General features: G+C 36.1%; 1 protein-coding gene across 1 annotated transcript in view; it reads left to right on the plus strand.

The window, feature by feature from the left end:
* The window catches only part of LOC127409816 (rho-related GTP-binding protein RhoJ-like), a 42,231-nt gene that overhangs the window by 11,326 nt on the left and 12,348 nt on the right, over positions 1 to 18,557 (plus strand). Inside the window, exons 2-4 of the mRNA XM_051644654.1 lie at positions 14,905 to 14,963; positions 17,125 to 17,289; positions 17,795 to 17,890. Coding sequence (XP_051500614.1) covers positions 14,905 to 14,963; positions 17,125 to 17,289; positions 17,795 to 17,890 — 320 coding nt within the window. The remainder of the gene's footprint in view (positions 1 to 14,904; positions 14,964 to 17,124; positions 17,290 to 17,794; positions 17,891 to 18,557) is intronic.

The raw sequence follows: 18,557 nt of genomic DNA on the forward strand, positions 1-18,557 counted from the left end.
AAACCTCTAAAAACTAATGCCAAAAAGTTACCACTAGATCAATCAGTCATGTTCTTAATCAAAGTGCTGATCTATGTGTTCATCTACTGACTAACAAAATCCCAAGACTGATAGTGGCAGATGTAGAGATGAAATAGCCATATTATGTGAAATATTTGGGTGCTTGAATCAGTCATTAAGAATGACTGTTGATTGAAACAGGTAATTTAAAAGAATCTTTTACTGTGCATAGCATAATTAATATTCATGAATTTTGCAGCACTGCCCCCATAGTACAATTTTTCTGTACAGTTTATTTTTATTTAGACCTGACTTTGTGTTAATCATCACTTTCAAATGGTTTATTCCAGCTGTAACAAAGGTGACAGACCTACAGGACTTTATTAGCAGAATAGCATGGGATATGCATGCATTTTCCATCCAAGTGTACACTTGAAATAAACAGTTTGGCATGCATAAGGTGGTGATGTTTAGTCCAGATTGTCGGTTCTACATGTGAAGCTTAGGAACATTTAGAATTTGTTCATGTGTTTAAAAGATAATGTCTTGGTGCTCTGGAGATATACAATTTGTTACTTATTTTTTATTATGCAAAAAAATATATATGTTTTTTTTAATGTTGGCAAATCAGTATTAAAATGGTTACTATGTGGTTACTGTGAAAATGCAGTTGTATTGCAAATTAATGGACATTTGTAATTTGATAGTGACTCCAATTAATGAACTAGTACTTGTTACAATGAATCTTGGTACCTTTATCCATAAGAACTACGCATAGGAGCTTGCTTTGGTGTTGCCACCCCTCATAGTCTACAAAAGGAATCAAATCTACTAAAATATTCTCAAGTGCCCATTCAGTCATGTACCATCTGCAGCAAAAGCCATTCACACATCTACACAAAGATATGCCTCTCTTATCATCATTCTTTTGTCTGTATTTTGCCCATTATTACTCTTTTATACACCCATCTTTGCAGAATGTATTGGTGTTATCATAAATTACAGTAATAGATTGAAACTGGTGCATATGGTTTATTCCAGCTGTAACAAAGGTGATAGTCCTACAGGACTTTGTTAGCAGGATAACATGGGATATGCATGTAAGTTCTACTCATAGAATACAGCATAAAGTCATTGATAACACATTTTAATGTCACATTAGTTTAGGTTTTACATGTAGCGTCCTCATATTTAAATGCTCCTCTAAATGCCACCCACAGCGGTGTGACCGGTGTCTGAATGTTCGCAAACAGTATACCATTGCTCAGCTGTTTAGAATTTCTTTTTACCCCTGAATGAACACAGAAGGACCTCTCCGGAAGTATATCGAGGCCATTAATGGTTGCTGAACAACTGCAGTGTGCTGCTCTTTAATAAGTCCTACCTCGCAACACTCCATTCACCACAGCAGGTTCTGTACAGGCACAGATAACTAGTATAACATGTATTGTTTTCTATACATTATGTTTTAGTCTATTGTGACTCTTGGGTGTTTAATTAATTAATAATTCGCTATCAGCAAAGTTTGACTAAGTTTTCACCAAAAGATCACTTCAATATGTTTTAAATACACTGCCTGGCCAAAAAATAAATCACTGTTTGGATTTAAATAAGCAGATACTTAAGAGCCTATTGGATCATTATTGCAGTGATTCATATGTTTCAGCTGACAACAATTCTTTTCAATCTAACTGATGCAGTGTGTGTCACATATTCCCTGTTTTTTGTATTGACTTTTATGTTGAAATTCTTGTTTAGTTCCCATGTTCCTGTTTCCTGTTAGTTTATAGTCCTTTTGTAGTTTCATTTTATGATTGGTTTTCCCCTGATTGTTTCCACAGGTGTTCCTCGTTCCCTTGTTTGCCCCTGTGTATTTAAGCCCTTGTTTTCCCTGTTTCCTTTGTCAGTCTTCACGTTTTGTCATGTTCTGTACCTTGTTCCCTGTGTTTTGTTTTCATTTTTATTCTGAGTTACTTTGTTCATCTTTTGTTTCCATTAAAAGTTGCACTTAGATCCTCCATCCTCGCCTTCCTTGTTACAGTGTGTAGCTTTCTCATTTCTCATTTGGTTGTGTGAAAGATGTTACTGTGTTTCAGAAGGGGCAAATTATTGGCCTGCATCAAGCTAAGAGAACAACTAGGAGATTGCTGAAATCACTGGAATTGGGTTAAGAACTGTCCAGTGCATTATTAAAACCTGGAAGGATAGTGGTGAACCGTCAGCTTCGCATAAGAAATGTGGTTGGAAAAAAATCTTGAATGATCATGATCGGAGATCACTAAAATGCTTGAAGTCACATTGTAAAAAATCAACAGTAGAACTTGCGGCTATTTTTTTTTTGTGTGTGTGGATTTTTTTTTCCCCTTTTCTCCCCAATTTGGAATGTCCAGTTCCCAATGTGCTCTAAGTCTTCGTGGTGGCACAGTGACTCACCTCAATCTGGGTGGCAGAGGACAAATCTCAGTTGCCTCCACGTCTGAGACTGTCAACCCGCACATCTTATCACGTGGCTTTTTGAGCACATTACTGCGGAGACTTAGTGTATTGGAGGCTTCACGCTATTCTCCGCGGCATCCACGCACAACTCACCACGTGCCCCACCGAGAGCGAACCACATTATAGCGACCACGTGGAGGTTACCCCATGTGACTCTACCCTCCCTAGCAACCAGGCCAGTTTGGTTGCTTAGGAGACCTGGCTGGAGTCACTCAGCACACCCTGGATTCAAACCCACGACTCCAGGGGTGGTAGTCAGCGTCTTTAACTCACTGAGCTATCCAGGCCCTACTCACAGCTATGTTTAATAGTGAAAGTAAGAGAATTTCCACACGAACAATGCGACGAGAACTTACAGGATTGGGACTAAACAGCTGTGTGGCCACAAGAAAGCCATTTGCTAGGGATCATAAAGATTGGACTGTGGAGCAATGGAAAAAGATCATGTGGTCTGATGATTCCAGATTTACCTTCCAAAGCGATTGGTATGTCAGGGTAAGAAGGGAAGTGCATGAAGCTATGCACCCGTCATGCATAGTGCCCACATTACAAGCCTCTGGAGGCAGTGTTATAATATGGGGTTACTTCAATTGGTCAGGTCTAGGCTCAGCAAAATTATGCTGCAATAAAATAAGTCAGCTGACTACCTGAATGTATTGAATGACCAGGTTATCCCATCAATGGATTTTATTTTCCGCTCCATTTATACCCTTTCACGTGCTGCGCGCTGAGTTGCAGACGCGGTTATTTTAACGACAGTAGACCATAGTGGAGAAATACTGTGAGCAGTAATATAGATGGATACTGGCTTCTTTCCTAAAACACACTGCAGAAAACGAGAATGAATTGAAGTGAATTCAACATAATTTGTCTGAAATAAATCCGAACTTTCAGCTAAACCAGGTTTGTGACAGGACAATGTGCTTCCAGAACGTCTTTAAACTATAACTTTTTTTCTCATCTAAAATTTGCTTTATTAATCGCCATGTTTTGAGCCTTTCACAAACAGAATATTTTTTGTCATCTCTTGCATAAATGGCAAGGAAAACAACCAAAAATTTGATTTTACTAGTAGCATAGTGGAGTTCTCATGAGAACGTTTCCATTATTTGATAGTCTGACCATTTATAGGCCTACTTAACTTTAGCTAACTGTATTTTTAAGCTTCACTATTGTGCTGTACATAGTTTGTTGTTGGTAGATTTTCATTTTAAGGGAAATATAAAAATGGTCCATTCAGACTTTTAAATTTTCAAAAAATTATACAATATATTTCCTTAATATATTAAGGCCTCCTATGCCTCTTGAGTATTACAATTTTTTTCAAACACAAATACTGGACTGTTGTCATTCAGCTTCAAAATGAACAGTTGATTTTATCTTTTAATATTTATAACATAGTGCTCTCGATTGATGAACTCATTAAAATATTTGAATCTTTTGGTAGAAGATCCCCCAAACCCCACTACTTTGGCTTTGTCTTTGGAGCCCCAATGTCCTAATCCTCGCCCAGTTTAAAGAGACTGTTTTGACTTTCATGTTTTTTTTTTTTGTTTTGTTTTTTTTCTTCTTCTTCTTCTTCTTCTTCTTCTTCTTTTACAAAGTACTATTACTGCCAACTTGGAAATGTACAATTAGGCCAACTATTTCAAAAAATTAGCATTCCTTATGTCATTTCATAGCTATACTGACTACTAAAACCATGCAAGTTATTATCCAGACCTTTGCTGAGAAGGAAATCTAGAGACCGGACCTCTTGGAACTAATTGAATACCCCTGTATCAGAGTATGCAACTTTTTTTGGGGGCAAAGGCAGTGTAATTAGACATGACATTATGGCACCTTCCTTGGAAGCCTATCTGAAACCAGTTTCTTTAGGAGGTACCATAGTACAATAACTCTTGCCTGTTAAGTCATTGACTAACAGGGCAGCAAGGCAGCTGCCTTCAGTATAGGACACACAGCCCTGGAGAGCTATGTTCCTGCTGAATTTAGGTCAAACTCTAATAAACTACATCTAAACCAACTAATAAAGTCTTTGGGTTCACTTGAAAATGATAGGCAGGTGAGATAGAGCAGGACTAGAACTAAACTCTGCAGGAAGTTACAGTCCATATGGAGTGGGATTGAGTGCATTTGCTCTAGTCTAGACAATGCAAACTAAGTAATATTAATAAGTAACAATAAGTATTATTTTAATATAAATATTTATTATATTTTAAAGTATAACCTATGAGACACCAATGATGTCTTCACAATAAAAATTCACAAATAGTAAGACCTGTGCAGTGGGACAGAGTGGTTTAGCTTCTTTACTGTACTGTCACAAACACACTGTTACCTGCACTGGCAGGCATGAAGCCCAATCTTGAAGCAAGTGCTGTGTAAGGGCCCTACAAGCTCTCTTGGCTTTGGAATATACCAGATTAATCACAATAATTACTTTTTTTAGTTATGCAATGCAAAATGTGAATACAGATCATTACCTGCACTTGGATACTCTGGCAAGCACTGTGATGCTGTAACAGGAATCAAACAAGGATAAAATCCAGTGGCTTAATTTGCACTTTTGTACACCTACAAGTGCCTTTATAGAAACAGGAGTGACACAAGCTTCTGCTTTGGAAATCACAGTTTGCTCCAGGAATGCCAAGTGCTCAATCTAAAAACATACAAAGCCGTATACACATTACCACATTGAAAGCACATAGTGGATATATTTGGCATGTTGAGGTAAAGTTTGTGTTCCTCATTTTAAGAGCAGGTCTTTATAGTTAGAGCTATTGAGTAAGTACATTCAGTAGGAAATTATGGACCTAGATGATCTGGAATGTCGCCCACTAATTCCCAAGGTTCCCATAGTTAAAAACAAACATTTTATATCATAAAAGTATGCTTTAAAGGAGACCTATTATTGTCCTTTTAACAAGATGTAATATAAGTTTCAGGTATCCCAGAATTTGTCTGTGAATTTTCAGCTCAAAATACCCCACAAATCATTTATTATGTTGTAAATGCCTCTTTTTGTGTGGAATCAAAAACACGCTGTTTTCGTGTGTCTCTTTAAATGCAAATGAGCTGCTGCTCCCCACCCCCTTTCTGGAAAAGGGCTGTGCCTTTACAGCTCATGCTTCGGATACTACAGCAACAAATCAGAACCACTCATTCCACTTTTAGTACAACTCTCTTAAGTTCACAGAAAACGTACATAGATTTCAAAAAGACAATCACCTTACTGTATTGTGCATAATAAAGGTTCTGTTATAAATTATACAGACAGTAAGCATAAAAATAATGACATAGCTCTGGTCTCTGTGAAATACAGTCAGAGACAATGGTAACTTTAGCTGCATTAGCCGTGGAATCAGCTAACAAGCACATTTGGAAAGGTGATTTGCAAACATTTACAAAATTATAAAGTGCGATACTTACATCTTCAGGATATAAAGCTGGAACACGAACAATTGGTACTGATCCATGCTTGGGAATCACATTTTTGGAAAATCCTGCTTTATATTGACCCTCATTCACAAAGCAGTCCGGTGTAATATGATTTGCACAAACATACACAAATTTTGGTATATTTTGAGGCACATTTACTTCAAAAACAAAACTTCACTGCGTCTTCAGTGGCTCTGATGCCGGGAGTACATGAAGACTCTTATGTTCAATTTTACAGCCAACAACAGAACAAGCTGAGACATTATTCTTCTCACCGTAGCTGCTCCAGCATGGAAAAAAATGGCGCACTGTGTGTAGATCACTCAGGGGAGGATCTGTGATAATAGAGTGGAGTCCGTCACCAGTCGTGGACAAGGCCTGCTCTAACGTGACGTCACGTTAGAGCAGAAACAAAAACCAATCACTTTGAGACACTGTTTTAGATTAATAGAAATATAAGAAAGAGGAGTGGGTGGACTTTTAACATTGTAGGGTGGTTGTGTACACACACTGCCGACTCACATTTATGTTCAAACACCATGTAAAAGTGAATTTTGCATAATAGGTCCCCTTTAAGTAGCTATTAAGTTTTCAAAGATGGTCCCTCTAGCTATGTGCTGTATTCCTTAGCTTTGCTGACTTTGCCATTATGTATTTCAGGACCAAGGATTATGCTGTAAAGATTCATAGAGCACTCATAGAGAATTAGAGGCCAAAACAAATATTGACATAAGGCAATGTTATGGGAATTTTGCTAGATATATTTACAGTAAATAATTGAGACCTAATGCACTGGTGCTGCAATGGATAGTGTCTAAATTTGCGGTCTCTTGTAATTAGGGCTGCAACTAACGATTATTTTGATAATCGACTAATCTAACGATTATTAGAACGCTTATTCGGCGATTATTGCAACGATTAATCATTAGCACTTAACCGATTATTCAGCTTCTGCCTGACATAAAAGGTTGTATTAAATGTGCTTGCTAACAGTAAAGAGGACAAAATTCATCTTTTAAAAATACCTCTAAATGACATTCACTGAATTAAAGGAAAAATACATTTAAGTTTAATTCAGTAAGAAAAATTTACTGCAAAAAAAAAAATATTGTTATCAAATGTTTTTGTCTTGTTTTCCATTTAAAATTGTCTAAAAATTCTTAAAACAAGATACATTTACTTGAGAAGCAACATATAAGATATTTAGACTTGCTTTAAGAGTATGGAAGCCCAGGAGTGCCATTTACAAAATAATGAAGGAATAAATTATCAATCTATTAATTTGAAAATAAAAATGTGAATAAATAAACCAATTTATAAATGGACAAATAAATAGACACATTTAAATGTGAATAAATAAACCAATTTAAAAATGGACAAATAAATAGACACATTTAAATGTGTTTATTTAATTCATGTTTTAAAATGTACTTACATTTAGAAATAAAACAGCACATTAATAAGTCATTTTTATGATGCACCTTTTAAATTGTTTGACTTTACCTTTTCTTTTACCATTTGTCAATCCATACCAGCTGAAGCCCAGGAGTGCCAATTAAAAAAGAATGAAGGAATAAATTATCAATCTATTAATTTGAAAACTTGGACAAGTAAATGGACAAATAAAAAGACACATTTAAATGTTTTTATTTAATTCATGTTTAAAAATGTAATTATATTTAACAATACAATTGTGCATTAATAAATAATATTTATTTCATGTATAAATGTAATTAAATGTAGCAATAAATGAGTACATTAATGAGTCTTTTAAATTGCATTGTGAAAAGGTATTTGGCAATTTCTTTTCTTAATTCATTTGCCAATGGCTTTTATTTTTCGTTTAGCTTTTCCTTTTTTTTCTCCAATTGAGAATCGAGTTAAAAAAATGCCATTGGACTATTGACTCGTGAGAGAAACCAATGAACTTTCGACTCAGTTATAAGACATGTGTCAAGGTGTTGTCGGGCAGATTGTAACCGGGCTTTTTTGTGGCATTGTCTTCTTTCTGGCAACTCGACCATGCAGCTCATTTTTGTTCAAGTATCGTCGTATTGTGCTCCTTGAAACAACCACACTATCTTTTTCCAGAGCAGCCTGTATTTCTCCTGAGGTTACCTTTGGGTTTTTCTTTGTATCCCGAACAATTCTTCTGGCAGTTGTGGCTGAAATCTTTCTTGGTCTACCTGACCTTGGCTTGGTATCAAGAGATCCCCAAATTTTCCACTTCTTAATAAATGATTGAACAGTACTGACTGGCATTTTCAAGGCTTTGGATATCTTTTTATATCCTTTTCCATTACCTTGTTACGCAGGTCTATTGACAGTTCTTTTCTGCTCCCCATGGCTTATTTGAGAAATCACTTAATACTCTGAATGTAATCTTCTTATTTTCAAATTAATAAATTGATAATTTATTCCTTCATTCCTTTTAATGGTATGGATTGACAAATGGTAAAAGAAAATGAAAAGTCAAACAATAAAGAAAAGCAATTGGCAAATGGATGAAGAAAAGCAATTGCCAAATACTTTTTAAAACGCAGTTTAAATGGTGCAATTAAAAATGACTTAGTAATGTGCTGTTTTTTTATTGTTCTCAGATAACATTTTTTTTTTCTGCAGTAATAGCTTAAGTAAATGTATGTTGTTTTAAAGGAGTTTTAGATATTTATATTAGAAAACAAGCCAAAAAAATAAATAAAAAAATAAAAAACGTATTTTGTTGCAGCTTTTAATGGGGCAAAGACTGCCTCTCTCACATATCTGTTGACTTCAATCCATCTTTAACTCACAAAAAAACAAACTCTCTCTTTTTAATAAAGCTGCGTATTGCCAATGTTCTTCACGTTAAGAAATGCACAGTGATATTATGATTCAATAAGTCGTGAGCCATCATGTTATAATCTAGCTGCATTAAGCTTGCGCGCTCGAGGGCTGAGCGTCCCCGCGACAGAGTGTGCATCAGCCGGGTGCAGTTTCAATCTCTCCCCCATAGATCGGGACACTTTGCGGAACTCATAGAAGATGCGCTGACCACACAGATAAATGCCAGTTTCAGAGTTTGCAGTTATTTACATGACCTGCTTCTGTATTATTTGAACTTTAAAAAAGTTATAACGCATTAATTATAACAGCATTATAGACGTAATGCCGAGGTGTTTCCTTTAAAGATGCTCAAAGTTTTGCTCTGGCTCCACTTATTCCACAGCGAGAGTGCTTCTGTATTTACTTATTTTGTATTTTTGTATTATTCCCTCATACTTTGCGATCTACATCATATGAAGCTGTTTGGAAAGTTTAGAGTACATCTGGACTGTGAGCTGTGTAATTCTTCCTCTCCTCAGTCAGGCACGAACTGCAGTGCTGCTCTTGCAGCGTCATCATTAGAGTTTAATATGATCTCATGTTACATTAAATGAGATCAAACGACTATTCGACAATTAAAATGTTTTCGATTTTTTTTTTATTGTCGACGTTGACGATTGAATGTTGACTAATCGTTTCAACCCTACTTGTGATTACCATGTGAATATGCATACAATCCGCTGTATTGTTTACCTCTTGTGAGCTAGCATGCTGAATACAGATATAGTGACTACTCAAATGCCACGAAAAGAGCTAAGAAGAATGTTTAGGCCTGGAGGGGCATGGAGGCTTCTGACACCCCAAATCACGTTTCACAACAGTGAACTGTAAAACAACATTAAGTCCTCTCCAGGCCACAGAATAGGGGCTGGGGTTTGTAGAGCGCTCGAGCCTCATGGGGAGAGGCAGCTGATCAGATGGAACAGCTGAAGGCCAAACTTACAGCCACCAATCTCACCAAACCTACCCTATCTCCACCCACTCATCTACTATCTTAAGGATTTTTCTCTCTTGCTCTCTCATTCTCGTTTCGTATGAAGAGTTCTCCTCACTTACAGGCAAAGATATCTTAACAAAAAATAACAAATGAGATCTCTTCAATATATCATTTTTTTTCTTCTTTTTTTCCCCCCTCCTAGACAGCAGTGAGAGTAATTGGAGACTTTTGCTGAAGTATCTTGCTTTCTGATTGTTCTTCTGAGAAAAGCACCCCAATAATCTCCCATGCGTCTCCTCTAGAGTTTCAGTAGAAATTTCAACAATGTCTCAAATTGTGCTCACATTTGCCAGTACACCAAAGTCTGTAATCAAGTCAGAGATTTCAGTATGAACACAAACATTTACCACCAAAATTCTTCCAAGACCAAATGATCTCAAATATCCTATCCACATTTAATTTACAGCTCTATACACTTAAGGGGGTTTACACAATGCATGTGGCAGGCAGGCGACAGACGACATCCAAAAATTCAAAACCAGTGTTTTCTATGAATGTACGCACACCACTGCCGCCATTCGGCATCCATTAACAGCAGCCAGCTACGACTTTGGAACTTGCTCAAAAATTTCCACGCCACTCACATAGTTGTCCATTAAATTTGACCCAAAAATAAATTTTAGATAGAAACAAACATACTGAAGTGGCTGTTTGGGTAACATTCACAGTCAACTAAATAGGTAGTTACTATGTAACTTTACTTCAACTGCTACATAGCTGTCTAGAAAACAGAGACTTGTAAAATATTACCAGATTTACCATTGTGATAATTCGTTGATTGACATTAAAAAAATACTTATTGTATCATCAAAATAATTTCTCTTTTTGAGAGAATGTATAGTTAAAACTAGGGATGCTCCAATCAGGATTTTTACAGCCAATACTGAGCATCGATCTTCTTGTCACCTGATCGGCCGAAACCGATCATTTAATCTTTTATCAAGATCTCTGTAATAACTGGCTATATGTAAGCTTTCTGCACATTGTCACTATTAATTGAATTTTCCTCTTCCCAGTAATATCACTTTGCCTAGTTTTTGCTGACAAATAAAGTTTAAAAGGCTTGTTAAAGCTTTTTTACTAAGACTTTTAAAAAAGTAGAGGCTAAAAAAATATTCTCTATGTTATGATAGCTAGCCCTATAAAAAATTAAAGCTTGGTGTTACACTGAAGACAAACTGGTAACCCATAGGTGCACTTAAACTTAATGTGACATTTTTGGTTATTAATTCATTGTCATTATTTCACATAATTATTATTATTGCTCATTTTATGTCTATTTTATTTTTTGCGTTATATTTAATACATTATATTGTGGTATCTTAATATTGTATAAAGAATTATTATATTTATAAATTCCTTTCATGCCTTTTCATTTAGCTAGATGATTGTAATTATAGTTAATTTGTCACTTGTTGCTGCTTGAACATTAATGCGGGGAACACACGCTCTCTCATGAGGGCAAGAGATGAAAAGAAAGCGGAGAAAGAGCGCATGTTTCTGGAATCTACTGGTGCTACTAATGGTAATGCCATTAAATCGGGAGATATTTAATAAAGATATTTGAATTACACCACATCTTGTAACTCACGTTATTTCTTAGATGCCTATGCCCGGTGGAGACTGAGAAGATGCCGCCATAAACGAAAATAAGAACAGTTTCACAGCTCGCGTTGTTTTCCCTTTGCTTGTCTCGTATGAAACACCACATTAACAGTACAGTACATAAACTTTTCATATTTGCCATACCTCTCCCACTGCATCATTCATAACTGCTGAATCAAGTCTGTTGTCTTACAACACTATGCCAGTATTCCTCACACTCTGTGATACCATGACAGTGCTGCTGAAGTCTTAAAGGAGCCGCGCGTCTTTTGCTACATGAGCGATTGTCCAAATTACAGATCACCGATCGAGTCATAGGACGAGAATATCGTCTGATACTGATCGGTGGCCAATTGATCGGAGCATCCCTAGTTAAAACTCACCCATCTTGAATCTCACAGGGGTTGACTAACCTTGAGCTTGCGTGTACAGAATGACGCATTGTGTGTGTGATAGCTATCCCCAAAGTATACTTCAATGCATGATAGCAATTGTCTCAATTGGGCCTTTTTTTTTTATTTAATGAGAAATATCTTAGAATTAACATCTTGATATATAAACGTTAAGTCTTCTGTGCAACTTCTGAGTTGTAATTTTTTTCTCTGTACTAGTAAGGGAGGAAAAGAGTATGTGTGCTTGTGTTTGCACTCAGAGTGCAGACTCCTTATTTAGCCAGGCCTCAGGAGGGAGAAGAGAATTGCGCTTGTAAAAGGACCTGTCAGGAACAGCTGATATGCAGCGACAGAGTCACTGCCACAGTTTCTGGTTCATCCTGTACTCTACAGGGAAACAACTTCAAAGCACATCTAATCAAAATACTGCTCGGCCATCCTCCCACAGCTGCAACGCCTTGCCCTTTTATTTGAAAAACATGACCCTGGAGGTGGTCGCCCACTCCCCTCCTCAGTAACCTCCTGCTCCTCCGTGAGGCTAAGCTAGGAGCATTAGTGCTTGTGCTGCTTTGAATTTGTCTCTTGTCCCCAGTGTTGAGCACATGATTGCTAAAATTAGCATTGAGATTAGCGATTGGGCAAAGCAGTATAAGATATAGGCTAACTGAATTTTTCATTTAATTTTCAAAAAGGCCCCATAGCATCAAAGGACAACACTTTGGGGAACAATCTCAAAATTACTTCTGGGGAACTCTTCTTCAAATGAAATCTGAAGTGATCCTCCATCAAAAGTTCTGTTGTTTTTGCAACACTCTTTGACAGTGTAAAGTGACAGGAGCCTGTCTTGAGTAATTTTAGGTTTAGCCAATATACATACGCTGATAATTACCAAATATCATCTTAGCAAAGCGCGTTTACATGAGATTTGAAATAATCCGATTACTCTCTGCTTTCAACGTCAAAACGTAAATAGTCATGCCCACAACACTTGCACACATTGGGTACGCTGGTAAGAGCGCCGTTAAAAGTGTTTACATGCAACAGGAAGTAGGGTAATGGGCAAAAATCTGTGTGTGCTGATCGGGTTATGCTTAAACCATTTGTGGCCTTACATGCATAAAAGAAAGCCATTTAGGGCTTATCAAGCATAATTGGTAAGATTGTGCATGTAAACTCACTCATTGACTACCAGGGTTCTGGAGTAAAGGAATAAATGTAACAAGATTACATATTTAAAATAGAAAATTTTAGTAACTTTATAATTACAAGTTTCATTTAACATTTAGTCTTTTCAGCTGGAAAACATTTATCCATATAAAACTTCAAAATGACGAGAAAGCACCATAAAAGTAACATAAAAGTGGTCCATATGACTTGTGCGCAATATTCCAAGTCTTCTGACACCATTCAAAAGCTGTGTGTGAGGGACAGACCAAAATTAGCTTACATTACTTCTGTTTCTTTCCGAATTTTTTAATCATCATTGGTATATTTGTACATAAATGCTTCCAAAAAGATGGTAGCTGAAATGCTATAGTACAAGGAGCAAAGCTTCTTTCAAAGCTTCTTTTAAAAGTTCCTCCTTTCAGTCTCTTTTAAAGACTAAAAAAAACAATCCACTACCCTGCTGCCCTCTCAATTTCTTTCTCTTTCTTTCTTCTCTCACACACACAAACACACTTTGCGTTTAAGAAGAGATGACACACATATCCGACTGTTATCTGCTCCAGGTTGTTTGATAACTCGGTGAAATGTGACATCCAGCTGTTATCCTGGTCTCAGCAGTGGCCCTTTATTGGGTGTTGTTTGATGACAAAAGAAGCACCGGCTTCTCTGGGTTTTTTCCTCTTAGTTGTGTCAATACAGCTGCTCACAAAATGAAATATGTTATGCACACACATATAACACACTCAGCTTTTCCCTCCCTCTCTTCCCAAAATGCTCACCCCTTGCTTTTAACAGCTGTCCTGTTCCAAATCAACCTCTTTTCCCACCCACAACCAAACAGCAGGTCCAGAGTTCTGGAAGAACATTAGAGAGATGCGATACAATGGGGCGTAAACACTGAGCTGGACACGTATACATTTTACAGGCATATTGTACACTACATGGCCAAAAGTACAGTATGTGGAAACCCCCTTCTAACTATAAGGTTTGTATATACCCCTTAAAGGGATAGTTCACCCAAAAATGAAAATTCTCTCTTCAGTTACACACCCTCATGCCATCCCAGATGTGTATGACTTTCTTACTTCTGCTGAACACAAATGAAGATTTTTAGAAAAATATCTCAGCTCTGTTGGTCCTTAGAATGCAAATGAATGGATGCCAGAATTTTGAAGGTTTCAAAAGTATATAAAGTCAGCATAAAAGTAATCCATAATACTCCAGTGGTTTAATCCATATATTCAGAAGCAAAATGATAAGTGTGTGTGAGAAACAGATCAATATGTAAGTCATTGTTAACTATAAATCTCCACTTTCACATTCTTCTTTTGTTTTTGGTGATTCGCATTCTTCGTGCATATTGCCACCTACTGGGCATGGAGGAGAATTTATAGTAAAAAAGGACTTAAATATTTATCTATTTCTCACCCACACTTATCATATCGCTTCTACATAGATTTAACCACTGGAGTCATATGGATTACTTTTATGCTACCTTTATGTGCTTTTTTGACCTTCAAAGTTCTGGCCACCATTCACTTGCATTGTATGAACCTACAGAGATTTTCTTTTTAATTATTTACTCACCTTTTATATTGTCCCAAACCGGTATGACTTTCTTCTTCTGCAGAACTCAAAAGGACATGTTGTATGTTAGTATGTTAGCCTCAATCACAATTCAGCTTCATTGCATTATTTTTCTATACAATGTAAGTTAATGTTCCACATTCATGTTCCAACATATAGTGAAGAACCTTCCCAGAAGAGTGGAAGCTGTAAGAGAGGACCAACTTCCTATTAATGCCAATGGTTTTGTAAAAAAATAATTGTAATATATAATTAATTATATGTTGGCTATATAGTGTTTATGTGCATTATTCATCTTATTTGCATGTATAATGAATTTAACGAAATGCCTTGTATTTCTCTTTCTTTTTCAAGTAAATGTAACTGTATCTGGGAGACAGCACTTGCTGGGATTGTACGATACTGCTGGACAGGTGAGTTATTTCTTCTGAGGTCTAAATAGTATCATTAGCCTAATCCTATAATAGTAGTTCATCACAGGTGTTTTTCGTATTCTTTAAAAAAATTAAAAATAAATGTACTAGATTACACAGTGGTCATGCAACAAATCACTCTGAATCACAAGACGGTAAAGTTTAATAGCAGAATTTACAACCTGCTTTGAATAATGTTTTAAATTAAGCTTCAAGCAGTGACTTGAAATTATAACAAACCATAATGGCGGGTTATTTTTGTCACTTTCAGTCCCCAATTATGACTTTGGCTTATAATGACTTTTGATTCTTTAAAGAGAAACTCACAAGACTATTTAGCTATAGCCAGCAGAGATGCATCTGAGAATCGAAGATAAAATCACATCCACATTTACTCTGCTTATGAGAGTGTGTCCCCATACTACCCATTGTGGGACCCAAATTGTGAGTCATTTTTACATTTAGAATGTACAGCATATTGCAACAGATTATAATGTCAAAACCATAAACTGGGAACTGTTGGCATGAGATGACTTGTCACTTCCACTTCCATACTCTCTATCCACTGTGCATGTGTGACACACCCAAATTAGCCTTCACATCTTTTTCTTTTGGGCAGGAAAGGTTGCCCTTGTCAGAAATTCTCTTTTTAATTATTCTTATGAGGAATATTCTCTCGTAAGGAATTTGACATGGCTGTTGCTGACATTGCACAAAGTGATGGTATACATTAAACGGAAGTTTCTAACAGTGCATAAAAACATTGCATACATTTGAATAAATAAGGAGGGAATAAATTCTGTGCATATTTTATAAGTGATGTCTTAGATATTGCTCTAGACAGGTGAAAAGTGATAAAGGGCACATATGTGCATAATAGAATAAATAAACTTATTGACCAACATATTGTATTGAGGTTGCACTTGAGTGTCACTTCTTCGAGTTTTGCCAATGTACAACTGGGTTAATTGACAGGATTAGTTTAACCAACAGACTTTGTAATAGAACAAGCTAAAGTGTGAGCATTACTGTGTTCACTTAATATAATAACATAAACAGTTCTTAAAATTGTCTATAGCTGTGTACAGTGTAGTCTAAATGAAAGTTATGTTAGTCACTACATCTGCTACAGTAAGCAGTTCACTAATGCAGAGCAGCATGTATGTGATGTCTGGCCCTTCTCTTCTATTGATCACTGAGAATGAGATCAATGGCACTCAAGATGAGAAGTATTTTACAAGGTCCTGCACTGGTGCAGAGTTGTCATTTAAAACTGAGACAATAAAGGCCTAATGTATACTATATATCTTTGTTTTTAATTTCACAACAAGTTGCAGAATAGCAGGATGGATATTAACAATGCTCTACTTGTTAAATTTCATCAGAACATTTTACATTTAGAGATAAAGGGTCCTCTTTTTTTTTACTATGCTCTTTAACTTACCCAAAAGGTCAAGGTAAAATACTCAGATATTACTATCAACTTTTTTTTTACATGCATTGGCTTAGTTGAAGCTATCACTCTGTTTAATGGATTAGTTAAACCAAAAATGAAAATTCTGGCATCATTTACTCACCCTCATGTTATTCCAAACCTGTATGACCTTCTTTCCCCGTGGAACACCAACAGAGAGGTTTAGCAGAATGTCCGAGCTGCTCTCTTCCATACAATGGCAGTGGATAGGGGACCAGGGGCTGTCAAGCTTCAAAAACGAAAAAAAAAAAAAAAAACACTATTAAAGCATCTAAAGTGTAAAGTCTTCTGAATCCATATTATAGCTTTGTGAGGAACATAGTGAAATTTAAGTAGTTATTCACTGAAAATATTGCCCTGAAAATCTTGATTTGATAGCCATTGTCAACATTCATCTACACTGTGTGAAAAAAGAGCAGCTTGGACATTCTTTTAAAAATACATCTTTTGTGTTCCATGGGTTTGGTATGGCATGAAAGTGAGTAAATAATAACAGATTTTTATTTTTTGGGTGAATTATTCCTTTATCCTTTAAATTAATTTATTTCCCTCTTTATTTGATATTTTGTTATTCCAAAATTATCTTTTGTACCTTATTTAAATTGTATGAGGGATGAACTGAATGGAGGAGAATGGTAGATCAGTCCTTAATTCACTTATGAATTCTTTCTTGGTCTTGTGTTAAAGGAGGATTACAACCAGCTGCGGCCCCTCTCCTACCCCAACACAGATGTCTTTCTTATCTGCTTCTCCGTCGTGAACCCAGCTTCCTATCATAATGTGCATGAAGAATGGGTACAGGAGCTCAAGTCCTGCATGCCTCACGTGCCCTACATCCTTATCGGAACACAGGTGGAAGAGCCATCATTTCCAAATATGGAAGTTTGTTGCTCAGACAGTTACTGATGAAATCAGTCATCAGATCAAATCAGAATATTTGTAGTAGTTCACTACTAAAAATTAAAATTCTGTTAAAATTTACTTTGTTTCAATCCTGTATGACTTCCTTGTATGGAACACAAAAGGAGATGATAGGCAGAATGTTAGCCTCAGTCACCATTCACTTTCATTGCATCTTTTTCCATACAATGAAAGTGAATGGAGACTGAGGCTTTCATTTTGCTTAACATCACCTTTTGTGTTCCACAGAAGAAGAAAAAAGGTCATACAGGTTCGGAACAACATATGGGTGAGTAAATGATGACAGAATTTGTATTTTTGGGTGAACTATCCTTTGAAGAACTTGAAAAATAGCCAATTAGAGAATGAAATACTGTTATTATTATCTGGAACTTTTTAAAACTAAAATACCCAGTAACAGTCAGCAGTTTATTTATTGGACTTTTCTTTCATTCAGATTGACTTGCGGGATGACCCAAAGACACTGGCACGTCTGCTCCAGATGAAGGAGAAGCCACTGACCTATGAGCAAGGCCTCAAGCTTGCCAGAGAGGTGATGGAATGTTAAGAATTTCAGGTTTAGTGGTTCATCTCAGTTGTTTGTTGGGGATTTGTAATATATAATGTATTGAGAATATGTATAAATAATATATAATAATATATAAAATCTTGTAATATTTGTATTGTATATAAAACTGAACATACTGCATTTAAAGCTGATGTAGATGTGCTTTGGGTAACCTTAAAGGGTTAGTTCACCCAAAAATGAACATTTTGTCATCATTTACTCACCCTCATGTTTTTCCAAAACCATAGGACTTTCTTTCTTTTGTGGAAAATACAAAAGGATTTGTTTTGCAGAATGAAAGCCTCAGTCACCATTCACTTTCATTGTGGAAAGAAATAAGTGAATGGTGCTAATATACTGCCTAACGCCCCCTTTTGTGTTCCATGGAAGAAAGGAAGTTACACAGGTTTGTAATGACATGAGGGTGAGTAAATGATGACAGAATTTTTTTGGGGGGTGAAATATTCCTTTTAAATTAAAGTGTTTTTGTTAATATTAGGAATAATGGTCAAGGAAAATTGGGTAAAATTAATATCAAGATTAATCAATCAAATTAATTACAAATAATTGCATATATCAACATTTAGATATAAAATAAAGATAATTCAAAGACATTACATCATTATGAATAGAATTGGAGTAGATTTAGAAG

This window comes from Myxocyprinus asiaticus, chromosome 19 (assembly GCF_019703515.2).
Source record: "Myxocyprinus asiaticus isolate MX2 ecotype Aquarium Trade chromosome 19, UBuf_Myxa_2, whole genome shotgun sequence".
Taxonomy (NCBI): Eukaryota; Metazoa; Chordata; class Actinopteri; order Cypriniformes; family Catostomidae; genus Myxocyprinus; species Myxocyprinus asiaticus.